Source organism: Haemorhous mexicanus, chromosome 4, assembly GCF_027477595.1.
Source record: "Haemorhous mexicanus isolate bHaeMex1 chromosome 4, bHaeMex1.pri, whole genome shotgun sequence".
Taxonomy (NCBI): Eukaryota; Metazoa; Chordata; class Aves; order Passeriformes; family Fringillidae; genus Haemorhous; species Haemorhous mexicanus.
In genome coordinates this window covers 20,805,418-20,833,100 of record NC_082344.1, presented here as the reverse complement: position 1 = coordinate 20,833,100, position 27,683 = coordinate 20,805,418, and the positions used below count along the sequence as shown (strand labels likewise).

Sequence of the window (27,683 nt, the reverse complement as noted above, 5' to 3'; positions counted from 1 at the left end):
CAACAGACCACCCCTGTTGTGCTTCACAGGCTTACTGCTGCAGTTTGCAGATAGGACAGTGGTTATTATGGGATACAGGCCTTGTGTGATATGATTGCACAGCTTTTATTTTCACAATAACACCAAAATAAGTTGCAAGCTTTCCAAATTTTCAAGCTAACTTGTATCAAATGAAGTTCTAATTTATCTTGACCAAAGCACCCCTAATTTTTCCCAAACATACTGCTACCCTGAAACAAGTTCTGAAGGGATAAAAAAGCTCTGTAAGATATCTAAGGAATTTTTAGAAGAGGTGTGACAGCTGGACCTGCCCATGCAGGTATGAGGCCCTCCAGACAGTGCCCTGCAGCTGACCTCAGTCCTTTCAGGTCTGGAATGCTGATCTCCAAAGGCTCCTGGGAGGTGAACTCCCCGTGTTCCCATTACCTTTTTCACCATACAGCAAAGAGCAAGACCCCACAGAGCCCTGCTGTACCACAAATAGGGAGCAGGCTCTGGATTCCTGGCTGCATTTCTTGTGAACTTTGCAAGAGGAGAGGGTGCTGACAAACTGCCTCAGGGAACTGGAGCCAGTTGCTGCATCCCAGAGCAGCCCACTTGCAGAGTGTAAGGGGTTGCTGGGACAAGTTTTCTCATCACATGCTTCACTGAGCGCTATAACAATTCTAGTTTGAGGCTGTTGAGCAGTGAAATGTATGTGATCAGCATTTTTTAATCATTTTTCTCTTTTGGGGGCCAGTCCTGTTAGCGTTTATGTGAGCTGCTTCTTCCCAGACATGAACAGAGATTGTGGAGCACTGAGATCTGTTGGAACCAAAGAAACATCTATAAGTAGGCAGTCCCAAAAGGAGAGGGCAATTGTAGAGAAGAAAACTGGAGAGCCAGTGTCCTAAAGGCCACAGGTTGGTGTTAGACCAAGCCTTCTAGACAGCATCCCTAGGAGAGATACACATGCAGCTCTTTGCCTGCTATAAAATCCTGTCATCCCTGGTTTGTCAGGCTGTTTGAGTGAACAATCCTTGGAGACATATGTTTTCAATCAACATAAAGATATGTGCTAGGAGAGAACAGCCCTTGTGAAACACTGCACTCTACCAAGAGTCAGTGCTGAACGTGGGCAATGCTCCATTCTGGGGCAAGCGCGAGTGAAGATATATCCTAGGGCATGGGCCAGCTCCTTGCAGGCTGTGCAGCGCTGTTTGAGGGTCAGTTTGCAAGAACAAGGGCTGCAGCATCTCTGCAGCTGCGTGCCCCACAGCAGAACCCGCACACGGAGCACCAGAAAGCAAACAGGACAAACACCTGTCGGCCTGAGCTGGGCCCGCATCACCTCTGTGCCAGGTGGGCTGCGTTCAGGAGCCCGGCTCGTTCCTGCCCACCGGGACGGCTCTGCCGCCTCCCTCCGAGCCCGGCCGGGCACCCCTCCCCGCATCGCTGCGGCCCGGGCGGGGACAGCCCCTCAGCCCCGCACGGCCCCCGCACGGCCGAGGGAGGGACCGAGGGCGGGACGGGCCGGCCCCACCGCCCCTCTCCCGCCCGCCGCAGCCCCGGCCGCCGTGACGGGAGCAGGAGAGGCTTCGTGCCCAGCCCGGCTCCGCGGGGAGCAGCGCTCCGTGCCCACCGCCAGCCCGCCCCGGCTCCTGGGCACGCAGGTGAGGGCAGCCCGCGGCTCCGGGCGGGCGGGGGCCGGGGCAGGCCGGAGCGGGGCAGCCGCGGCCTCTCGGGGCGGGACCGGGGGGGTTCTGGCCCGGCAGCGCCGGCACCCCGCGGGCCTGCGGCGGATCCAGGTTCGGCTGGCGCTGGATCCCCCGGGCATCCCCCGAGGATCCCGCGGCGGGCGCGGACACCTCCGTCTCTCCCGGGTGGGTTTTGGGTCTCTCCGGTGCATGTCCCCGTTTGTTCGGTGACCCGAAGGAGCGTGTGAGGTGCCCTGTGGGCAGACACAGCGCAATGAATGCCCTGTTGTGCCTTTTGTCCCCGGAGCTGCGGGTAAAGCTGGTCAGACCTCGGAGGAGCAAGGCTTTAAGTTTCTGCTAGAATGGGCTACTGTAATGCTGAATTACCAAAATCACCTGTCAGTCTTTTATTAATTCCTGTCACATATATGAGTTTCCTACACAAGCGGCCAGTTAAGGGCACGATGTGGAAACAGAGATCTGTCAGATCCAGCTGCCTGTTCCATTCTCCACTGACAATTAACTGTGCATATACGGTGGGAAGACAGAAGCTGCTAACATTGTCACTCCAGTGAGGCTGGAAGATTGTGAACCTCAAACATCACACAGTAAACCTGTTCTGTTTCTGGGTACAATCCAAACAGTTGGTTTTTCTGTGCCTTGGGGCAGTCACTCTGCCGTACATTATTTTAAAGTGTGTGGGATATCCTTTTTTGGAAATGCACTCACTGCCACTGCTTTTAGTAGCAGGGGCTGCAACAGTGTGATGATGTGTTTCCCATAATCTCCTCTCTATATTGTAACTTTTAGTTTATGTTGATTGTTGTTTGGGGTTGTTTTTAAATATGTTTGCACACTGAGCTAAGATCTTTGGTTAAGCCATGTGCAGTGACACACAGGTGCCTCTTCAGAATTAATTGGTGATGTGCAATTTGTTTAAATTCTCCTGTGCAGTACAGATTTGGCTTCCTTTCTGACATACTGAGGTGTCTCTGTTAACAGTCTGAAGCACCAGCTGTTCAAAATGCATCTGTGAAACTGGCACAAGAGAAAAATATTATTCAAAGTCACAATAAGCAAGACAGAGCTAAGAAAGACTATGTTAAAACTAGACTTGGAATGTGAGGTACCTTGTCAGCTGTTTCAGTTCTGACCCATTGAAGGCTGTAAACCAGAACATAACTGTGCATCTGTTAAAAGTATGGTTATGCTAACAAGGAAAAGCAAATTGCTGGAGCTTGTCATCTGACCAACACACCTGGTCAGGGCCATGTCTTATCCAGTTCCAATAAAATGGTGAAGGAGATTATCTTAATCCACATGACTTAGGGTTCAGCCTGAAAAAGGTGTCCTTCATCCATGGGGCAGACAGCCAGCTACTTTGGGCCTGCTGATGCCTGACTGCAACAGCAGCATCATCCCTTGCTCGTCCTGAAATGATCCAATGAAATTTACCAAAGATTGTGTCCAAGGAAGAAGGGGGGTCAGTTCATTGCAAATCTACTGAGGGCTGCTGGTTTGCAACAAGTGCTTGTTGGAGCCATAGGTGTGTTCTGACAGGAGCCCAGGACTACCTCTTTTCCTGGTCACTTTTCATGAGTAGCCAATGGAAAGGGGTAATTCCCCATAAAAACATAATTGTTCCTTGACAGCAGTAGCAGCTGTTACAGCAGTTGTACTAACAAATACGAGCCAGTTTTAGATGAGTAGGCGAGCTGCAGAAATGATGCCAGCTGCCTGTGTGTTAAGACAGATACCTACTAATCACATATCCTTTATGCCAGGCAGGTATGTACCCACTGGTTAAATTAGCCTGTCTATTAAATTAAATTAGTCTACACAATAATTATTCCTCAGTGGGGAAGTGACCCAACTTTTATTTTTTGCTTCTAACAATTTTCTTGCTTTAGCAGTCAAGCACAAGCATTTTTTCTTCCTACTGTTTGTTTTGTCTTTGTTAGGCTGAAAGGAGCTTACACATCTCTTCAACTCACAAAAATGAAGTAGTAGCCGTGAGATCTTTTGCTTTGTTTCTACCACCTCTCCCTGCCTCTTCTTCTTGCCCTTTACTCTGCTGACTTGCAGGACTGGAGAGGATGAAAGCAATCAGCTGTGTTTACTACAGTTGCATATGGCAAATTCAGCTGCCAGCTAATTACTAAACTCACTGCTCAACATTCCATGACTTAATTTTATTTTTAATTCGGGAATGAAATAAAACTGCAGATTTCTTTTCCCACCTAGGTCTCTGGACAAAATGGGGAACAGATTAGTGAAACCCAAGCACCTGAGACAGCCAAACAGGCACGTGGCAAACCTGGCTATTGGCTGTGCTGCCAGCCACAAGTTTCTAATGGACCCATGCCTAGGCATCAATGTGATCAATGGGCCAGCTGATATCCTCTGCTGCAAGGTACTTGAACTGGAAAAGGAGCTGAAGAGAAAAGATCAGGAGTTGCAAGAGAGTCAAAGCCATGTTGCTGAGCTTCAGGAGCAGCTGGCTATGCAGACTAAGGTCATAGCAGAACTCACCAAGGAGCTTCAGAGCAAGTGCATACAGCTGAACAAGCTCCAGGATGTTGTTAGCACTCAAGGAGAGCACTCTCTTCAGCCTTCTCCATTTAAAGTCTCTGCTGATAGGAGGAGAGGAGCCAAGGAAGGTGTATCTGCAGAGCCAACAACAGGACTGTGTGATTTGAGCAGGCGAACTCTGTTTTCCCTTGAAAAAGCAACCGTCCGAAAGGATTCCAGGTGAGCTCGTTTCAGAGGGCTTCTCTGTTTGTGTTACAAGGTTATTACTTATATCCTAATTATATCGTCTCCTCATGATAAGTCAGGATCAAAGTACTCATCCTTTTCATGTGGGCTTTGCAGCTGTGGTAGACTCTGGTTGTGTTTGTGGGTAGCTTTAACCAAGAATCGTCTGTGTCCCTCAGACTTCAGATGAAGAGTGGTGGGCAGCCTCTGTATTTCAGATGAGAATCTTACAGGGTTTTTTTGACTTGTCTTTATTGCCAGCTTTCTCCTTCCCTCCAGCTTCTAACAATCATGGTGTTGGAACTGAATCTTACTTGTTCCTCTTTGAATCCAATTACACCTTCTAGACTCTGACAGACCCAGAAACCTCTGTTGTCAGAGCTGACCTTGCAGACAGAGATATCAGACTGGTATCCTTAAGTATAACTTAGACCCTCTTTTACCTTGCAGTGTAGACAGAACCTGAGAGTCTGTTTAACATGGTGCTAGCCAGACTCTACCTGGACTTCAGCCAGTGACTTTAGTGCCTTCAGATTTGTGGGGAGCTTTATTATTCATGGCATATCTGAATCTTTATCATAGTAGACCTGAGAGTTATGAGGCATATTTTCTCATCCATCATGTCCAGCACTGCACCTTAGAGGGTGCCTCATGAATCAGAAAGGCTGCCTGAGTCACCACAAAGAGCTGAGAACTTCAGCTGGCAGTGTTTTTCCAGAGTAAGGGAACTGCATTAATATTTTATCACAACTACCTGGGTAGCTTAAATCATAGTTTTAAGAGTGTTCTGTTTGTAACCTGTCTTCTCCTTGGCATAATCCTTGTACTGCAGTCCAACACATGGTTTTCTAGGGTGCCTTCAGAGATAGAATTGTAACAGCAGTGAGGAGTGAAGCCAGGAGAAGAGGCATGGACTAGCAAAGTGCTGCAGCCAGAACCAAAGCAAGTATTGCAGCTTAAGCAGTCCAAACATAATGCACATCACTTTTTGATGTCGTAGTGGTCATAGTGTTATTTGATCTCCCAAATATTTTGGAAGCAAACATATGCCAAAAAAAAGCACCACAGAGCTGTAGTGCTGGGCATTGCTATGTCTCTATGTTAGATAAGCCTGTGATACACATGCACTTGTGCAAGACCCCATCACCTTGCTCTTGAAACAGCCAAATGATGAAAGGCACAGACATTTGATTTCCTTACCGGGTCTGTAAATATTGTAGTAGGTCAACTTCAGGCAGTTCAGACACATAAGGACAAAGTGTAACCTTCATGTCTGCAGAATCCTGTGTGCTATAATTAGCAAATACTGACCCCTTAGCCTGACAGTGTCTGTAGGGGTGTTTGGAGTTGCTGCTACCAGTAGCTGCCTCCCCTTTACAGAGAAAGGACTTAAGGCAGCCCCACTTCTGTGTAAGGTATCTTTATAGTGCTGCTTGTGCAAGGAGCTGCCTCAGAAGGAGGGGAAGCTCCATACTTCTTGAATTTGCATTGGTCCCAGAGTGTCACTAGTCCCATTTGGAAATATTTGTAAAACAAATGGCACAATTTGATGGTATTCATATGGCAGAGGTTTGAGTGCCATACTTTTGTTTGGAGTATCTCAGCATGGATGATTTTAATGAAAGTTTAGAAGCATAGTCTCCTCTTCCATAGTTATGGAAGCTTTTGTGCTCATTTCACGTTTCAGGTTATATGCAATTACTGTATTTTATTGCAGTATTGTACACATGATGCAGGCAGGATGAATCAAATTAGCAAGGTTGGCTTTACGTGAAAACTAAGTTAGAGCTTATATTCCAATAACCCTGTTGCTTTCAGCAGAAGGAAAGTTATGATACCTATTTCTAAACACAGTCCTCACCATAGCTACTTGGTTTTATTTTCCTGCGTCATCTCATCACCTTTACTTATTTTCAGTCATTACATGAATAGTAACAATGTAAGTGTATTTACGTGCCCTAGGTTTGTTCATTCCTGGATTGTCCTTGGAAGATTTTTCCCACATAACCTAGTTTTGATGACAACCTCCCATTGCTTTATGAATAAAAACAAGAGGAGGCCTTAAATGCCTTAGAAATCTGTCAGGGTCTTGACTTTGTCAACATTAAGAGCATAAGGACTCAAAGGCAGAATTTATCCTTCACTTCAGCAGTAAAAGAAAACTATCAGCAGGGCCATAAAAGCCCCATCAGTGCAGAAGTTGTTTAATTGCCTTTATTTCTGGTGGGGACTTGAGGCACTGCTTTATAGGATGCCTTTGAGCCAGAACATACACCAAATTGATGGGTTCTTGGGCTGCTTTGTTTTGGCTGGTTAACCCTTATCCACAGATTCATCCATTGTTTCATTTTCCATGTTTTATCCTTCTTAAAATCCAGCCACTGGGCTCTGCCACCAGCAGCTCAAATACAGACAGTTCTTGTCTTTACAAGTCACCCATTTATATGCTTTTACTGCAAGAGGAAATGATGCAGAGACTGTCTCAGGGAGCAGTGAGAACAAGATTGTTCAATGGGATTGTTCCACCAGGTGACTACAGCACCGACAAGTCCCTCACTAACCAGGCTACCATCCCACAAGGTCTAAACAAGGCAGGCAGAGCAGTGTGTTAGAAATGAGAGGAATCCTCTTGAGAGCAATGAATGCTTGGTGAATAACAAACCCCAGCAATGCTGGGCATTTTAAACTTTGTGGTTTTTTGTTTGCAACCAGCGAGAAGAAGCTCATCACAGATGCCCTGAATAAAAACCAGTTCCTGAAGAGGCTGGAGCCCCACCAGACACGAGACATGGTGGAATGTATGTACGAGAGGACGTTCCAGCAGGGGAGCTACGTCATCAGACAGGGAGAACCGGGAAATCACATCTTTGTGCTCAAAGGTGAATATTGCTTACTTGTGCAGCACATGAGTGCAAGAAACAGGACAGGGGTTTGGAAGGTTTTGCAGGGAATCACAGTGAGAATGTTTGTGCTCCTAAGTAATTTGTCCCTGTAGAGGGCAATGCAAGTTTTACCAGTGACTTTTAGGAAACAGAGTGAGAGCAATAAAAAGCACCTTGGAAACATGAGTCTTGATTTAATGTTTTTTCATTACCTTTTTCATTTCTGAAAGTCCAGAGGCCAGCAGCTCCTTTCTGTTGTAGGTGTAGTCAACCCTTTCCTCTCCAGAAGAAGAACAGGTGTTATTTAAAATACAGAGAACTGTTCGATCATGAAGCCACTTCTGAAATAAACTTTCTTTTCAACATTCATAAGATACCAGTTTTCTGTGCATGGAAAATGGAAAGATGAGGTCTGCATTCATTATTCTCAGAGCTGAGAGGTTGCTTTTTTTTTTAAAAAAAAAGACCTGCTTGGCTTTTTGTGGGGGGAAAAAAAAGAAAAAAAGCTTTAGGATAAGAAGGATTTCTTAAAATAAGGCCAACAAGTCTGAAATCATTTGTGCTGACTGCTACTATGCCTCAAATTGCTGTTCAGCTATAGTTTAACACCTGGAATTTGCTCCTATCAGCAATAAGGTCTTTGATCTTTTCACCATTAAAAAAAAATTGTGTTAAATTTGCATATTTCATCAACTGGAGACCAGTAAAAGTCTCAGAGACTCATATGAATTAGAGCTCATACTATATATACTGTAACCTCTGTTGAGGTGGGAATATTTAGACAGGTATACCAGCAAACTGGTATATGTTGGGAAGCTCATTTTCTGGCTTCATATGGATAGGTTAGTTGGAAAAAAATGATGGTAACTGTGTTACGAAAACAGAAATGTTACAGGAAAAAAGAGGAGGCAGGATTTGTGACAGTGTGGTCATATTATTGCAGGACAAAATGATAACACTTTGAAAACAGATGAAATATCAAAAAGGAGATGTGCACCTGGAACATTTTCTGGCACATTAGAACCTTTCTTGAGGAAATGGTGTGGGCCTTGGAGAGAAGAGGGCAGAATTTTCATAACATGTTTAAGGGAAGTTTTTCTGGGACCATAAACCGTGAAAAAGTTCAGACTTTCTTTAACTTTTACTAGTTAAGCTCAAGAACAACTTCTTGAATGAAGATTTAATGTGCTTTTAATTTTTCTGCCCTCTCCTTTGCATTCTGCATATTTATATACTCATACATCTGTATGAAGAGATAAACCATGAGTCATTTCTCCTGTGACCATTATTTTGAGACTTCTTACTTTACACCACACTAGAGTATCTGAACCACAAGTGAGTGGCTGCTTGTAGCAGAGGTTTATCCATCAGGATTTAGAATGGGCCTTTCTTCCAGAGCACATCTGAAGATTAGCAGTACATTTAAAGAAATAAATCTTTACTGGTTTGCACGTGTGTTTTGCAGTGTTGCTCCCATTCCCGTGCTCCAGGGAGTGGCAAAGTCAGAAATATATTGATTTGTTTTCCATTCACTCTGTGCAGCTGAGCACAGGTTTAATAGCTATTATCCTGATGCCTTTTGACAGAGGGCAGTCTGGAAGTCTTTCAGCAGAACAAACTACTCTCCTCAATACCTGTGTGGACAGCATTTGGTGAACTGGCCATTTTATACAACTGCACACGGACAGCTTCTGTGAAAGGTACCTGAGGTTAAATACAGCAACCTTGCTCAAAATGAAAACTCTGGATTTTTGTGAGATCCCTGTTATACCCAGATTTCCTTTGAAGTTTTCATTTAATAGATGTTTGCATGTCTTGGTTATCTACAGTAAAATCACATACTTCTTCCTTGTGTTCTTTCTTCTTGGGAACTCAAATACTATGCCATGAACGTCATTCCATCTCTGGCATAACCCTTGATAAAGAATTAGGCACCTCCAAATTGTGCTGGTTAGCCTGATCTGTAGCATACTAACAACTAGGGCAGGATTGTGTTTCAGTTGTGGGTGCTTTAGTAGAGGTGGTGGTCCGTGGTTCTTGTGTCAAATGCAGTGCCAAGGATGAAATTACAGTGAGTTTGAAAGCATATGAGAGCCATGGTGTTTTTAGTAGAGTGGGTACAGTTCTAATTCAATTTAAAATATGCAGGAATTAGTTGCTTTTGCACTTCTTTTAGTTCTGTATCATCATTATGTTACTGAGTCTTGCCTAGACCCATTTGCAGCTGGCAGTTTGGGAACTGACCAAGATGGAGTGGTTAAGTTTTTGCTCTGATACAAATATTCTTCTTCCTGCATAAGACTGGGTGTACATCCATTAAATACACCCTGATTCCCTTTCCAACATGCCATAATTGCTCTGTGACAAACAGCTAAGTGACTAAATATGGTTAAGTTCATCATTTTTCCACTCTCCACCATTTCACAAATAATACTTTTGTTTGAAGACTAATTTCTGTTCTTGTCTAAATCTGCAGGGACTTTGTGCCACCAGTAAGTGTAAAGAGTTCATGTTGACTTAAAAAGGAGCAAATGGAATAAAACAAGAAGTTGTTTGCTGTAAAAGCTTTTGGTCTTTCTTCCTGCACCCAGTTTAGGCACTAAATCATTGCTGGCTTTGCAGATGGAAGTTATTACATGTAATCTGTTTTTGTTGCTGCCTGATAAACAGAACAGCATCAGTAATGTGATTATTTTTCTTACTAACATGCTGTTCTAATTGAATATGTTCCCTATTTTTCTCTTTTGCCTGCTGTATAGTATTAGCATTATAAAGTAGTGTTTCTTCATAATAAGATGTCAAGCTGTTTTAGGCCTTTGCTAGCATTAATTGGTTTTGAGGTAGGACAAGAATTGTCCAATTATGGGCAAGAAAAGGTATTTGAATACTTGCAAACACTGCAGAAATCCAGCCCTCCCCAATAGCTTTCCTGTGATCCTTGTGGAGGCAGAGCAGTACAATGCCAGACCTGAGCATGAATAGTGAACACACGTGTGAAGCCCTTTCCTGATGCTGGATCTCCTGATGCCGTTTTCCTGCAGCCTGTGAAAACTCACAAGTGAAGGATTTCATCCAAACAGTATCTCAGTGGCTGCTGCTGCTCAGCAGCATCTTCACAGGCAGTAGCTGTATTTGAAATTGGCAATGTGATTTACCACAGTGTTTCTGAATTTCTCCCTTTTTTTAATCTCATCTTTGAGATTGCTGGAGATTTTCTAACTCTATAACCACTTCATTTAGTTAAGGTGCAAGATACAGGAAATACATTTGCAATAGGCTGGATACTTGCCATGTTTTCTTCGTGCAAAGTAAACTGAAAGGTGTTATCTAGGAGAGAAATAAAACCAAAGTAATACCTTTGTTCTCCCATCCAGCATCCAAAAATATTTTTTGATCTATTTTGATAGATGGCAGAGCATATGTGTGTATTATGTACAATGAGAAATGACTGTGCTTCATTTTAAACCTGGCATTTTTGTTCCCTGAAAAAAATGGTTCTATGTTGATGATAAATTGAGGAAATCAATTGCCCCAATTTTTTCTATAAATTTTATCTCACAGAAAGCACAGTTTTGTTCTTTCTTAGGGCAGAAGGAAAACTGCTGAATATGGTGTAGCATCTTTTCAAAGAAGAGATTAAATTTAAATAGAATCACCTTTTGCTTAAAAAAATAAGAACTGTTTTGTTGTGTCAATGATTGCACTCAGAGGCTGCTTAGTGGTTTGCATCTTTGATGCTGAATCCTGTGCCTGCTTACCCTATTAATAGTATGATTATCTTTTGAAAATGAATCATCAATATTTTGATTACCCTTTATTCCCTTATATAATGGATAGGTTGGAGGAAAAGTATAGGAGGATCACAGGATTAAATGAAATTAAATTTATTTCTTGACTTCTGCTTTTTCTATCTTAGTGCAGATAATTTGCATACAATCTGAATTTGCAAATAATCTGAATTAGCGTTTGATCCAGGGCACAATATTTAACAACATAGGTTTGGGAAAACCACCCACGTTCTTCTTTCTTTCAAATCAGCTTCTTTGCATTTTACAGCTTTTGAGTGCAGTGACTGTCTGTGATTAGGCTAGATTTTCCCAAGTGTTCAGCCCTGTCATTTCCAAGGTTGCTCAGCCTATGGATTTGCATGGAAAGCATTCCCTAGAGGAACCATTTGGAAATCTATTCCTTACTTTAGTGAGCATTTTTAAGTGGGAATTGAATTCTTTTAAAAGTCTGATTACAATAGGTGCTGGATATTTTAAAATTCAGCCACGGGCCTTGTGAAATAGCTAGTCTGTCTTCTACATGAGCTAATTTTGTAATATCATCTATCAAATAATTTGGAAATATTGCTGATTTTGTTCTTTTTTTTGTTTTGTTTTCTCAAAGCAATCACTAATGTTAAAACATGGGCATTGGACAGAGAAGTGTTTCAAAATATCATGAGAGTGACAGCACAAACCAGACAACAGCAATACAGAAACTTCCTTAGAAGGTAAATATGATGAATTTCTATTTCTGATACTGCTTTGTGTTACTTAGTAAGGTGCACAGCAATACTGTGCCTGTCCTGTAAACAGAGAGAAAAAGGTGCTCTTCATGCAAATATGCATCAAAAGCCTGAATATTTGGGGTTTTTTTCTTTTAAGATTCATAAGAGTTTTTTTTCCATTTTAATTGTTTTTCTCCTGCATCACACTAGAAAACTTCAATAGGTTCTTGAATGCCTTTAAGTAGAAGTATAAATGTATAGGGAACTTACAGGTCAGGAATTTAGAACAACATAATAAATAAAGCCAAGTAAATCCTCCAATGAGTAGTTAGTTTGCTGCTGGAGTAGATTAAGGAATATTCCTTATCCTTTGGAGATTTGAATATGAGATCTGCATGTCTCTCAATTTATGAACTAATTCCAACATAAATTACTAGGAAATCTGCAGAGCAGAATAATTCTCTCCTGCAGGGACCAGTGAGAGTGGTGCCATGCTTCTCCTTAGGAAGATGGGGAAATTAGAGGTTCAAAACCACAATTAGCTGATGTAATATTCTATCTTTTTAACCCAGAATGACCATTCTGTTATGCATTCCAATCAAGATGCCAAGCCTGGCCATGCATAAAATGCTTGTGTATTTTCACATCCCTCTCCACCTGATTTCTGTACACACTTCTTTGCTGAGCCTAAATAGATAGAAATTTCTATAATTTCCTAACTTTTACAAGTGCAAATGATCAGGGTGGAAGGTTTTTTCATTCTTACCAGCAAGTTCACAAAGTTTTTACTGTAATTGGATTATCTTTCAATAGCTGTCCGGAGTACTGAAGTTTTTACCTTTGATTTTGCAGTCAGCAGTGAGTGCATTTGAAAATACATTCTTGAATTGCTATCATGTCTTGGGTTTGTAATTGCTGGATTCTTTTGAAATCAATGGTTATGCCCACTAAAGTCCTTCCTCTCATTAAATAAGAGGAAGGACTTTAGTCCTTCAAATAATAAGTTGATTTACAAACTGACCAATGTTTGCTGCATTTCTAAGTTGTGCAAGTTTGTTTATCTAAAAACCAGGATGAGAATGCTTGAACCTTCCAAATTAAGATTTAGTTGTATACTGTGTTCACCACTAGTTTATCTAGTTATAAAAACTGACTGTAAAAATTGCATAGATGAGAAGAGATCATAACAAATTGTTAATGATTAATACTTTGGGTTGTGGGGCTTTTTTTTTTTTTTTTTTTTTGCTTGCTTGTTTTCTGGAAGTGTGTCCCTGCTGAAAAACTTACCTGAAGATAAATTAACTAAGATCATGGACTGCCTGGAAGTGGTAAGATACTAAGTTTTTCTAAATAGTATTCAGTAAGCTTCCAAAATAACAAAGAAAATTTTAAAACAACCAAGCTTTTTAATATGAGAGTGGTTTTGGAGTGATCAGAGCTGAATTCTAGGTTGGCAGAAAATAGTAACATTTAGTGACATAGAAGTAAGTTATATTTTTGGCATCAAAGGAGTCAAGCAAGTAGTTAAGAGGATTTGTAATCTATCCTTTATTAAGATTAAGTACAAAGATGCTCTCCAGGACTCTTTTGGTAATCAAATTTACCTCTTTGTGATGTGGATATGGAATACTTTCATATCCCTTGGACCACATATACTGCAAGATGTAAGGGAAGAAGGCATTAGGTCCCCAGCACATGAATCCAGCCAAATATCTGTGTGCCTTAGGGCTTTATTAGCCAGCAGCCTTTGAAGGTAAAGGCCTGATCTATAACCATAGCTGGGATTTTTTTCCAAGGATATTGGTAACTCTTCATTCTTTTCACATGGAGTATGAAGGATATAGGAAGTTAAACATCAGTGGAACATCCACATGTGTTAAGAACTCTGCATAGTAACCTTTCAAAGATTTGTTGGACAATATTTTCTCTCATTTGCCCCCCACCAGGAGTACTATGACAAGGGAGATTATGTTATTCGGGAAGGAGAAGAAGGAAACACCTTCTTTATAATAGCAAAAGGAAAGGTAAGGTATAATAAACCTGGCTTAAAAAATAACATGTACAAACACTTGTATCTCAAAAGCTACCTTATGGGGTGGAGTCTTCAGTAAAAATGGTGCAGAGTGTTTCTGCACATGCTAATAAATTCACAATATTGTGATAAAAGCCTGGAGCAGCATTGCAGAGATTCAAGGAGCCTAATTTTTCATTCACAATGAACTCATGTTATAGTATTCTAATTACAATGTAATTAAATTGTGTCCTGAAGCCTCTTGACTCTGTGGCACAGATGTAAAGCAAATTTTTTTTGTAATTTTTTTTTTTGTAATTTTTTTTGTAAATGAGATTTGACCCTACGTCTTCTCCTACATGGTACAATATCTGATGGGCAAAACATAGACTTGTGAAAAGTCTAAGTAATGAAGTCCCAGGCTTAATAGAGAATGGCCTTTGAGGTGTCTCAGAATCCTTTCATTTGTTAGTCCCAGAGGAGCAAGGCAGCAGCCTTTCTCCTTCAGCTGATACCTTGGAGGCTGACACAGGACTCTAAAGAATTAAATCAGGAGAATTTTCCGTAATAAACTTCCAGTTTTCAAAACATCTCTGTGTCTGTAGATATTCTAGTTTGTTTCTTGCTAGCATGGGCATCAGCAGAAAGTGCTACTGTGGAAGCAGGGTTTCGTGAGGGGAAATGTTAGTTAATGCTTCTGGAGTGTTACCTATTTAACTGAGAAGACAAAAAGCTCATATGACATCTGCCCACTGTGGGAACTGAAATATTTTTCAGTCTTTCATTAAAATGTGACTTATTCTGCTGTTTCAAAAAGAATGAGGAGAAAATGTTGAGGGCTTGCCAATAATGAATATATTCCTTCTTCCCAGCAAAAATCAGAGAGGGGTCAGGGAATGTTTGGGTGTAATTTTTGAGAGGAGGGTAGCAATATATATCTGTAACTCTTTCTGCAACATTACTGAGTTTTAGACATTTCTCAAATACACAGAATAGAAAGAAAATCATGCAATACTTTGAAACTTTCCCTTACAAAATTTTTGTTCCTGTACTTTGCAGGTGATAGTTACCCAGAGTACTACAGACCACGCGCAGCCTCAGGTGATTAAAAATCTATACAGAGGAGATTACTTTGGAGAAAAGGCTCTCATTAGGTTAGTTCACACTGTCTGATTCATGATGTGAATTTCAGGATCTCTGTTGTTCCATCACTGTGTGTCAGATTCTACAACTCATGGCTGTTTTGAATATATTTCTTTTCATTGTGAAGGCAGTAGATGAAGGTAGTGACCAAATTTGTGTTAATGTTTTGAGGGGTTGCAGAGAGAGCTTGAAAGTTTACACTGGCATCTACCTTTGATTTTCCCTGCAGAAGTCAAATTCTGGCCCTCTGCATTGTGGCTTATTGTTAATAGTTCAGTAAAAGCTGTGGTGAGAACTTGTGCCAGGTTGTAATTGCCAGAATGGATAAGGTCATTGTGAGTGGAATGAGCTCTTGTTTCCATTGCCCGTGGCAGTAAGAAACAGAGAGAAGGAGTCACACAGTACATATTTACTTGTGTGATTGAGGTGGGAGTCACCTGAGTTTGGGAATGTTTTATATCCAAGGATCTTTTTAGAAATAAGTAGTGAATCCTGATGTAGTGATAATTACATCTCGTCCTAATTTCTTGGAAGCTTGCTAAAGGATGTCATGATCCAAACGCCATTGAAACTGGAAAAAATACTGTGCTAGACCATAATAATGACTAGTAAAAGGTTAAAATTTGTATTGGGTTCAGCAGCATTAATCCGGATACAGGCTGCAGAGGCCTTTGAGGAGTTTCACCCAGAGCAGCTGTGACCCTCCATGAGTTCAGTGTGAGGTACTTGGAGGATTTTGACATGCTTCTGAATTCTTCTAATGCATTTCAATTCTCAGTGACGACGTCAGATCAGCAAACGTTATTGCAGATGAGTACAACGTGGAGTGCCTCGTTATAGACAGAGAGTAAGTACATCACACCTTCATAAAAGATTTGCATCCTCTTTCAGCAGGTTAAAGTGACTTTCAATGGGTTAATGTGACTTCACTGTAGGCAAAACCACAGTGTTTCCTTAAATGAATGCTGAATGAGTGGTTGTGCCTTAGGAATACTGATGAAGAGAGGCTGACAGCAGGTGCTGGAACACAGAAGCTTAAGAGTAGTTCAGAGTTATTCTTTTCTTTCTCTCCTTGTAGTGGTGATGTTTATCCTGATGTCCTGGGTCAGAGGTTCTTAGGGCCTGTTCTTGTCAGTGAAGCCCAATGCAAAGAGAGCATTCAGTAACTCTGCCTTCTTTGTCACCAAAGTCCCTGCTCCATTTGGAAATGGGTCCAAGTTATCCTTTGTTTTCCTTTAGTTACTGATGTATTTGAAGACATATTTCTTCTTGTCCTTGACATCCTTGGCCGGATGAATTCCAAGTGGGCCTCAGCCTTCCTTGTCTCATTTGTATTTACCCTGACAACCTCTCTGTATTATTCCAAGTAGCCTGACCCCGCTTCCATCTCCTGTGTGTTTTCTACTTAAGCCTGAGTAATTACAGGAATTCTTTATTTCTCCACACAGGTCTCTTGCCCCCTTTGCCAGAATTCTTGATCATTTCTTGAGCCTGGAGGAAGTGATCCTTGAGTATCCACAAACTCCTACTGGATCATGACTTAAATGTTCAGCACTTTATGATGTTTCCTTTGTGGTTTTAGGACATTTAATCAAACGGTTGGAACTTATGAGGAGCTGCAAACTTACCTGGAAGGTTACGTGGCCAATCTGGCCCAGGCTGATGAAAAGCGACATGCAAAGTAAGTCAGATCATGTTTGTTACACCTATAGTAGGTAATCATACAGAAGAGTCATAGATACTTAAGTAAAATCATGGATGGTAGTTGAAGGAGATGGACCCCTAGGAATGACAGCAGTCACTGTATTAAAACAGTCTGGCTATGCTTATGGGGCCCAACAAACTTTTTCTGATACAAAAATTACATAGAATCTCAGGGTATTGACTTTCAAACAAGAATTCGATTCCTGGAAAACTGAGCACAGAAAAAAAAAACAAATTATGTTGTGCTTAAATAGATTTCACATTTTGATGATAAGTTCTTTGACTGGTAAAAACCCCTGAAGGCCAACTTTAACTCCAGGTTTAGTTAAGGAATCTGTATTATTGTGCAAAAGATTAAGTGCCCTTTCAAAAAGAAAGAAGCAGACATAAAGAAACAGTCTATTTTTAATGTTTCAGTGTAGCACTGATGGTATTGATGGCTGCTCTTAGCTGTGGGCCACACTTTTAGTTTATGTACCTTTGGTTTCAGTCTGAGCACTGCTGGAAGGTTAGCAGAGTGTGTTTTTTCTCTGTTTAGAACTATATCTGCATTCTTATTTCTGATAATTCTACTGGAACTTCTAGTCAGTCCTTCAAGCATTGCTTCTCCAGCTTGGACTGCCCAAACTTTTGCAGCTGCCCCCATCAACAGGAATTTCACCAGGGATCAGGTCTTGCTAAAATTACTGTAGATTCTACTCAGTGAATTTCAGTAGCATTTTTCTCCTAATTTACTTCTATAGGATTCCATTAAGATTCTGTTAGGAAATAAGAGTTTTCTTTCCTTCTCCTTTCCTCCTTTTCCTTTCCCACTTCCCCTTTCCTCCGTTTCAATTTCCTTTCCTTTCCATTATATAGGATCATTAAAAGTAATGGCAAGGAAAAGCACTAACCTATGTTATTTTTTTTAATGCAGAGGAAGATCCTTCTGTGGACAGTTGACTAAAGAGGTGTCTTTGGAGATGATGGAGCTGAAGGAGAAAGTAGCCCAGTTCCCTCCTTCCCCATTCCAGAATTTAGAAGTTGTCACAACTCTGGGTGTTGGTGGGTTCGGAAGGGTTGAGCTTGTAAGAGAATGTTTTAAAATTATCTCTGTCTTGGATGATTGATTTAGCCAGTAAATAATGTGAAGGATTTTGGTATTCTATGTGCTTGTGCCCCTCAGGCAGAAATAATTCTCCATAAAGCAATGCATAGTTTAAAAAAGCATTTCAGGACTTGGGTGTTTAAAGAAGTAAATCCATTCTTGTGTGCCTCCATCTCCTGCTGTTAGAAGTACCTGCCATAGTCATAGTCATCAGTTTGTGCATGTGGAGTGTACAGACATGCCTGCCTGCATTATGTCCCCTGAATGGCAGGCCTTTTTCCAGGAATCTGCCTGGACCTGGAGCAATCTGAATGGCACCACGTAGTCTGTGCTGGTAGAACTGCTTCTGTATGCCCCACAGCAGCACCAGCCAGCCTGAGCTATCTCTGAGCTGTGTTCACTGGGAAATTTCCAACAATTTGAAATGGCTCTTTTGAGTCATATTCAATAGCGTGATCAGCTGTGCTTCTGGGATACCAAGAGCTTCATTAGCCCAAAGCCTTAAATTCCACTCGCCTCTGGCTGAGCTGCAAACATCTGACAAAAACCTGAATGCTTTTTGTGCAGGCTGCTGAAGGTAATGGTAAATTAAAGGAGACTTTGGGCTTTTAGTGAAGTCAATAATCCTTTACAGTCGTTAGACCATCAACTATTCCATTCTGATTCATGCTTCACAAAAAAAAAATCCACACTGAAATTCTACTGCAGTCTCTGAATACTAAGCTAAAAATTGAATTCTCATCTAGCTGTAGAACACAGATACCTGCTTCCTTCATTTCCAAGAGGCGCTGTTTTAACTTCCATCTTTTTCTTGCATATTGGATAATATTTCAGTGCAATGCAAAATCATTTGTAAACATTCCTCCTATGCTGCCTCTCCTTTTTGTTTGTATTATGCTGGTGATTAGAAATCTTAAATTGAAGTTGGGACCCACTGTGATGTAAACTCACTGTAATATGTAGTACCTATCCAAGCTACTGCTATTTGGTATATATAAAATGAACAGAGGGAACATTTCACTTTACGAGTGGGGACTGGTAAACTAAAATATCTGATGCTTGGCTTAAAATCACACATAACAGTTCTGCAGAAAATCTGGGATTTGTCCCTTTTTACAGCCATCAATCTCAGTCCTGTGCTGTGTTGAAAAAGATGGATATCAATGTATCAACTGAGAACGATTTAGTAAAACATCCTTTCTTTGCCTCATGTGTTTTCATCATTTTTATTCACAGGTTAAAGTTAAAAATGAGAACATGGCTTTTGCTATGAAATGTATAAAGAAAAAACACGTAGTGGACACCAAACAGCAAGAGCATATCTATTCTGAGAAGAAAATCCTCGAGCAGATATGTTCTCCATTTGTTGTGAAGTAAGTTGAGCATAAGGTTCCCTTGGTTTTGTCCCCCAGCTGACCCCTGGGGCAGCACTATTAGGAATGAGGTTTGGCACACCTGAGCTCTGGAGGAAAGACACCACAAGTCTCGTTTTTATTTTGCTTTTATTTCCTAAATTGCTGCTGTTTGTCTCCACAGACTGTATCGCACATTCAAGGATAACAAATATGTGTACATGCTCCTGGAGGCTTGCCTTGGAGGGGAACTGTGGAGCTTGCTGAGAGACAGGTAACAGCAAACACAGCATAACCTTGCCCTTTAAAGTCAGCCCCATGTGGCTACTGAGTAGGCTCTCCATTCAATGAAAAGATGTTTGGTTAATATTCTGGATGTTAGATGTTATCTGATTAATAACTGAGGCATTTTCAGAACTTGATTGTGATTATTTTTGTTCCAGAGGCAGCTTTGATGAATTCACCACCAAGTTTTGTGTTGGGTGTGTGACAGAGGCTTTTGACTATCTGCATCAAATAGGAATTATCTACAGAGACCTGAAGCCAGAAAATTTAATTTTGGATGCTGAAGGATATATAAAATTGGTAAGATGTAATCAAGTGTAATGTTATCCTTTTGTGCCTGTATCCTGTTTCTTTGCAGGAGGGGATATAAATAGCATGTAATTATAGAACCAGGATCCTGGAGTGTAGTAACACTTGTGCTTCAGCAGTAAAGAGGGAGGGCTTCTCATTGCACAATGAGAAACAAAGGCATTGCAAAGCCACTGCAAGCCATGGACAAACTGGGGAATTGCAGCCTCTGAGAGCTCTTGCAACAGTATAAACAGCAAAAAAAAAAATTCTCCCAGCAGTCAGTTTTATCGTAAGAACAGAAACCACATTTCCCAGGTGCAGAATTACCTCCCTGTCCAGCCTCATACAATCACAGGTTCAACATTCATTGATTCAATTTACAATCACAAGTTCCCTCTCTTTGTAGAGAGGGAACACAGAAAAGAACTCCTGCCATGCTTTACTGTGACCCTGAGAAGTGCCACAAGAATACCCTTCAGGGAGCTTGAAATAACCATTCTGAAGACAATGAACAACACAATGCTTTCCAGGGACAGTAAGTCTGATGTCCTCAAGGAAACCATGGGTTGTTCTCCCCAGAAGGTATCTGTTTTATGACATCCAGTAATCCAGTGGAATTACCTCTCTCTCCTTCACAATTACACTGTGTGGTTGTTCTAGCTGTAAACTAGCAATTTTGGGGTTTTTGCAGGAGGTGAGGAAGCAATTAAGACCTTAAGGCTTCCCAGTGCAAAACTCCTCTGCATTACGCAGTATATGTTGGTTTTGATCAGGTTGATTTTGGATTTGCAAAGAAGATTGGATCAGGGCAGAAGACCTGGACATTTTGTGGAACCCCTGAGTATGTTGCCCCTGAAGTCATTCTGAGTAAAGGCCATGACTTCAGCGTGGATTTTTGGTCCCTTGGTATTCTCGTGTATGAACTCCTCACTGGCAGGTAAGTGCCTCCTACTCAAAGTTCTTACCTGGTTTGTCTGTTATAAGAAACCTTTCCAAGGTTATTTTTAGACAGCCTTGCAAAATGATACTTCTTGATGCAAGTCTTACCTTCCATCACTTCAGAAATGTCACAGACCTAGTGGGTTACATAATCTCAGCTCTGGCTTATCCAGGCACAAGCTGTAATTGGCAGGTGTAGGGCTCCTGTAGCTGCTGCTGATGTTTCCTGTGAGGAACAAGTGACAACAGACTGTTCTCTTCCCTGTTAGTGGGTGATGGGGTGCAGTGGGGTGGGTGAAATCTAAGCAGGGCTCTCTCTTTAGCTCCCTGCACACTCCCATGACAACTCTTTGGGAATGCCAAGTGGCAATACAAAGTGGAAGCTTCTCTGAGTTAGGTTTAAAGGGACACAGGGTCATGCATTTTACCTGGTACCTACAGAAAGCTTCTCAGCTTCAAGCCAAGTGGCTTGAATTTCTATTATTTTAAACAGGCTGAAAGGGTGAGGGTTGTAAAAGTAGGAGAGTGGTGGGCTTTTTTTCCATATTTTTTTCTATATTCTCAAATATTTTCTTAGATAAGTGCTGGCCACATCTACTCTTGCCAGATGTTCCATTTAGCAGTGTTGCTTTCTTTTTCTAGCCCACCATTCTCTGGGGTTGATCAGATGATGACATACAATTTGATTCTCAAAGGCATTGAAAAGCTGGATTTTCCTAAGGCAATAACAAGGCGACCTGAGGATTTGATCCGCAGACTCTGCAGGTAGGAGGGGCAGTTTGGGGCAAAGCCTGAGTGTAGAGAGATTGAGCTCTTTCAGGACTCAGACTGAGCTTTGAATTCCTGACAGCTTCATTTGGAATTGTTATGCGTGGCATGGTTTATTCTGATTGAATTCAGTATGCATTGCATGCCCCTGAATGTGTCACACCTCTGAGTCTGTGGGGGCAGCAGAGGCTCTGGGCTTTCTTTGCAGCTGGGAATTTTTTTCTGAAACATATCTTTGGGAAAATTTATTAAGTGGGGGCTGAGGAAAGAGCTAAGGAACTTGATTTTCAAATCAAGCACATTGTTAAAAAAAATTAAATCTTCCGAAATTACTTAGGCATATAGATTCAACAGAAAACGTAGGGCACTTAAAGACTGCCTGAAGTCCTTTAGAAAATGTGCAGAAGGTGGTATTTCAAAAGGGCCAGCCTAACTTAGTGGCCTGCACAACCTCTGGCTGGTGACAGTGACTTTGGATTCCCACCTCCTGGGGGATTTCATTCATGGCACCGGGAACAGTATTTAACATTCTTGTGTACCACGGATGGAAGGATCTTTGTGGCTATAAATTTTGATCTGCCTCCTTATGTAACTCAGACCTGCTGGCCAGGGGAAAAAAAAAAGGATATGCAACTAAAACTCAGTCAGCTGATTTCCCTGTGCTGCTTCTCACAGCTGAGTGACACTGTTTTGGCTTTCTAGAAGGTTTCTCCACCCTCAGAAAAAAGGAGCAGTGAGCAACACCTCATTATATCTCCTCATGAGGCCACATGTTTTATGCAAGCTGCATCCCTGTGCAGCTGTTAAATGCAAGCAGTTAGGACCTATAAATGCTCTTTTAAAAATAGGAATATTTTATATATTCTTATCTTTTTTCTTTTTTTCTTTTTTTTTCTTTTTTTTTTTTTTTTGAGGCAAAACCCTACAGAAAGATTAGGCAATTTGAGGAATGGAATAAATGACATCAAGAAGCACAGGTAAGCAAAAGAGACTTCTAAGAAGAAAATTTGGGGTTTAATTTGAAATATTTTTAATATGTTAGAACCCAGTCAGGTAAACTCATAGAGATCTCTGTTGCTCTTGAGTACTTTTGCAACTATGGCAAGCAACAATATGAATGTAAATCCTCAGCATGATTATCTAGAAACCTTATTTTTTACTGATTTTGCTGCAGGTTGTTGATATAGGAGTTTAATTCAGTTCTCAGAGAAATCAATGCCAGTTCAGCATCTGCCTCTCAGACCTCCTGACCCTTCAATATCTGATTTTTAAAAATGACTAGTTAAGGGCTCCATAGCAATAATTTTAGGGTTTTGTCCTCTTTCTTGTAACAAAGAAAGTCTTTCTCACAATGAATTTTTCTAATGCAAGTCTTGCTTCTAACGAAGAAAGTCCTCTATAAATTAAACATTTTCTGCTTTCTCTTTTTATCTGAGCTGTTTCTAAACCCTTCACTTTGTGCTTGGGGAAAGCAGTTTTTTGATTTTTCTGCTTGTCTTCCTCTTCTCATGCTGTAAAAAGGGTGGCATTCCAAAGAGACACACAAGCCTCTGCATGGCTGTGTTTCCGCATGTATTAACCTGCCTGTCTGTGCACCTCCTCCATGCAGAAGTGCCAAAGTGCCTGGTGGTCCTGATGCTGCCCCTGCCTTGTGTGGCAAAGACGGTGCTGGAGATTCCTCCTTCTGACTGTGTTCTTACAGGAGTTGGCATGAAAAAAGCCTCTTATAGCCCTTGTTCGTGTGATTTTTTCAGCTCTTTGTGGTATGATGTCAGAAAATGACCTGTCTTTCTCTTTTGGTCTCTGTCTGTCTTTCATCTCTTTTTAATCAGGTGGTTGAGTGGTTTTAACTGGGATAGTCTGAAAGTGAGGAAATTAACATCGCCTTTAAAAAGAGAGGTATTGGCTTTGGCTTTCAGTATCATAATGCTTTACTAACACAGCTTGGCTACAAAGGAGAACTGATGGTCATAGCAAAACTTCCCAAAGATGCATTTGAGTTATTACAGTTCAACATTTTTTGTGAAAATTGAATGAAAGAGAGACAGCAAGCAATACATAACTTACAGCCAGTCAAGTAATGGAAATATTATTCTGCCTGTGTACTTTGCATTACATTTTCACCGTTACTAGAACAAATGGTGTTTGGTCAGAAACTAATATTGAAAAAATATATCTCCCTTGGTAATGGGCACATTATTAAGATGCACTGTTCATATTACTGTGAAGAGTACAAATTCCTGTGTTCTCCTACTACTGAGTTTCAACACATCCCTGAGTAAGCTCCCAGTTTTAAATGGCCTATTTGTTTTTGCCCTTAAATGAAAAAAGACTAAGGATAAAGCATTTGAAACTCACTTTGATCTTAATTTGAAACAAAAAGTGATTCTGAGGTCTGCTTTGAGTAGCTACCCTATGAGTGTAGATTTGGTCTTAAATAGCATTCAAGTTGTACAGTGTAAAGCTTAAATAGCATTCAAGTTGGCCCACTTTTCTTACTGAATTAACAGGACTTTGGATGAAATCAAGGATTTGGTATTTGGAAGGTCCTTTTGCACAAGGAGGCTAATGCCACTGTTCTGTTGTACAATGTAAATACTGGAGGTATTTCTTTTAAAGAATGAGGAATTGTATCCATTGAAAAACAGAATCTTTATCATATTAGCCTTTCATTTCCATGTTGGAAGCAACAAAAATTATGCATAATCAATAGAGAACATTTTCAAAAGGTACTTTCTGAAACACCCTTTTGTTTGTGTCTTCAATGTCCTAGTTGTCTGGACCGACTGATTACAGCTACTTTGACAGCTATCCACCTGAAGTGGGGAGCCCTCCAGATGAACTTTCAGGCTGGGACAAGGATTTCTGATAATTTTTCCTTCTGGCACATTCATAGAGACTCATAGGCATCAGTTCTATCTTGTTTCTTGCTTAAAATGAAGTTGCACAAATTACACAGCACTCCTTGAAGAATAGAAGACAGTACAGAACCAGGACTTGTTTGGATAATCCACCAAAATCTGTGCATTTTGTGGCAAGGGCATGCATTCAGTCAGCAGAGGTAACCTGAATTTATTTTTTCTTTTGATACACAGTGTCTCTATGAACATTTTCCAGATACCATTGATCGGATCTATGGTTTTGCCAATAAAAATATCACTAGCTGGAATTTTGATATTAACAAGGTTACCATACATCTTTTTTGGGTGGAGAGGATGGGTATCAAAAGCCAACAGTTGTGACATTTGTCAGTAGCTAAAACTATAGGCACTTATTTTTCTTTTTCTCTGCTGTGTTTCGCTTTTCCTCCAAAATGTCCTGTATTGCATTGATCCAGAAATGTGTAGAAAAGAGACTTTTACTGAAAGGTTGAGTTGATTTAGCTACAGCCAAAAGGGTATTGCTGTGTAAGCTGTCAGTCAGTCTAGTTTTGCACCAGGTTGGATATGTGAGATTGGTCAAACGAAAAGGTGTATGCATAATAGGAGTTGCCTAGAGAATCAGACCATGGTGTGCATTTCCCTTGCTGCTTCAAAGAGCCATGTGCCTTTCTTAAAATGTTGTGCTTTTGTGTAGTGTGAAGATAAAATAGATGCACAGAAAGCTTTTACCTTGCAGGGAAAAAATGCAGATGGATGTTGTGCATTCGTGGCTTATACAGGAAAATTCTGTGTTATGAACCCCAGCTGCTGTTGAAGCAGGGATGTTCCTGGGTTTCATGCTGGGTTTATGGGATGGATGCATCTGCAGCCAGTGCTTGGATTTATTTCGGCTCCTGCTGAGAGCAAATCCAATGTAAATTTCTGGGCTGAAGCTGCCGCAGCTTTACCGCATTTAACAGGCTGGATGGAAAACCTCCTGGGCAACTTGTACTGTGTGCTCAGGGTTTTGTACCCATGGCTGCTGGATCACCTCCCTGGCTGCTGGGAGTGACTTCTCCCACTGGGAAGGGGAAAATGAGGGAGGGAATGCCTTAGGGGCAGTTCCATGCTTTGTTACAGGGATATAATTATTTTTCACTGATGGGTGACTATTGCTTTGACAGCAAATCAATTTAAATATTTTGCATAGCCTTCAGCCTGAATAAGGCAATAGAATATTTTCCATTGAATTTAATGAAGGTTGGATGGAGCCCTTGAAAGAAGACACTAGATATTTAGCTGGGTTTTTTTTCTCTGCCTGTTTGCAAATTACTATGGAAATTTGCAGCCAGCAAAGCCTGTGCAAAGTGGAATCATTGAGGGTGGAGCAGAGGCTGTAAGCTGGGACTCTAGATGGTTGCAACTTAACTTTGTTTAGTAATACCAAAGACTAAATTTTATTTTCAGGATTTAGACAAAGCACTAGACATTATGTATTTGTGTTTCTACGTGCATCTTTCTCTCATAAATATTTCTATTACAGTCAAAATAATATTGTGCCAAGTTTTATAAAAAGCTTTTGAATGTATTTTTCCATTGTATTTATATGTAGTTTCCTTATATTTACATATATATAAAATAAGAATGGGGGTATATATATGTTATTTTAAGCAAAAAATTATCTGTATGATAAGGTTAGTGCAGTTAGCATTAAGTCTGTGCAGCTGTGGGATACATTTCCTTTATAAAATTTAACTTAGCTTGTTTATTTGTGTGCAAATAAAGTAAGCTTACAATGCAATGAGATGAACATTAATTTTTTACAAGCATATTCCATACAGCAGTCCAGATTCAAAGACTGGATTTATACTTCTTGTCTACATGATTCAGAAGAGACTGAGGCAGAAAAGGCTACCCTGCAGAGAGAGCCACTGATGTCATTTCTTGCAGCATGTCCTGCACTCAGATTTTGTTTTCCCTAGTGGTTGTTGAGAAAATGAATGTATGAGAAGCTGCAATAAATGAGGTCACAGATTATTTTGTACTTATGTAGAGTTCCCATGTACATTCAATTCATTCTAGTTCTGGCGTGTATGCAGTTGACTGAGGGGAAGTTTTCCAGAAACAAGCAGAAGCTGATACAGGAGAGACTAAATATACTTGATCTCACACCATCTGTCTTTGACAGACAGATGTGCTTCAGACTTCAGCTCAACACCAGTGGAGTTAGGCTGATGTAAAACAAGGGGATGAGTGAGTGAGTCAGGCTCAAGTAGTGTCACAGTGCAGGAGATCATGGGAGAATTGAATGGACAATTAGGATGATGATCAGATTAAGCTTATTGCTGCATTTTCTAATTTAAAGTCATTGAATAAGGGATTTGACATTCAGGTTTTGGGCATGCTGTGGATATGTTAGTAATTGTCTGAGTTCTGTCCCTGGTATTCTTCTCTGTGCTTTGCCTTTCTGTCCTGTCATCTTTGCTTTTTCTGAGGGGTGTGGCTCCCTCAGAAACTCAGCTGTAGCTGTGCTTTTTTTCCCTGCACTTCTGCCACAAGAGAACTTGCCTTAGGAGGCAGGAGGGATGAAGATTGTTCCTGACAGAGAACAGTTAGCCTGGGCTAGTGAGATGAAAGTGTCTTCCCCCAACTACCAGATCAGAGTGAAGATGCAGGTGAGCACTTCAGAGAGGCAGGAACAGCAGCAGAGCGAGAGGATACAGTGTAGTGGCAAGAAGAATTTTTATCTTTGTCTGACAAAGTCCTGAGAGATTTAAGTCCCTTGATGATTTTGAAGTCCCTCTAGAGAGCTGTGTGTTACTTTGGGTTTTGACTCCTTTGACAGTTTGACAATTTGGCTTCCTCAAAATTGTGTAGAAAGTGTGCAAAAGAAGAGAAAACTAAAACCAACCTTCCCAACTGTAACGAAGCACACTGTCTTGAATTCTTCTTCCCTTCCCACTTCTTGCAAGGCAGCACAAGACTGGCACTCTTTCTCTCTTAAGTTCCTTGTGCCTGAATGTTGCAGCACAGTTGTTTTGTTTCCTGGCATGAATCTGAACATTTCTGATTGACTTCTTTACATCTTGGTATAGGGCTAAACCAGTAGGAGTAAATCAACATGCACACAGGAATGCACCCAGTACAGAAATTTGTCTCCCAGTTGTATTTCTCACCACTGAAGTGGCTGCATGTTCAGGGATGTGGTTCCCATGGTTGCGGTGCCATTCTCATAATCAAAGGTAAGAGGTGAGGGTTTGGTTCTTCTGTACATCATGGGCAAGATGGTCCCAGACATGGAGTTCAAAGCAAATTGAGCTGCACACCAGGCACGGAAAAGGTGAGTAATTATTTTCTTGTAAACCCATTATCTGTGGGTTGCCACATAAATATTGCCCAGCTGTCTGTCTTGAGGATAGCAGCAAGACAGCG

The 27,683-nt window shown here is 41.0% G+C and overlaps 1 protein-coding gene across 1 annotated transcript; it reads left to right on the top strand.

Moving 5' to 3' along the window:
• Positions 1–3,933: 3,933 nt before the first annotated feature.
• PRKG2 (protein kinase cGMP-dependent 2) lies at positions 3,934–26,046 on the top strand. Its single transcript, XM_059845624.1, has 18 exons — positions 3,934–4,427; positions 7,146–7,312; positions 8,902–9,015; positions 11,708–11,813; positions 13,075–13,138; positions 13,757–13,834; positions 14,881–14,975; positions 15,743–15,811; positions 16,547–16,645; positions 17,585–17,735; positions 18,992–19,128; positions 19,292–19,381; positions 19,551–19,692; positions 20,457–20,620; positions 21,265–21,387; positions 22,305–22,367; positions 23,223–23,289; positions 24,164–26,046. The coding sequence occupies exons 1-18, from the start codon at positions 3,934–3,936 to the stop codon at positions 24,257–24,259; spliced, it is 2,319 nt and encodes a 772-aa protein (XP_059701607.1). The 3' UTR covers positions 24,260–26,046.
• Positions 26,047–27,683: the final 1,637 nt, after the last annotated feature.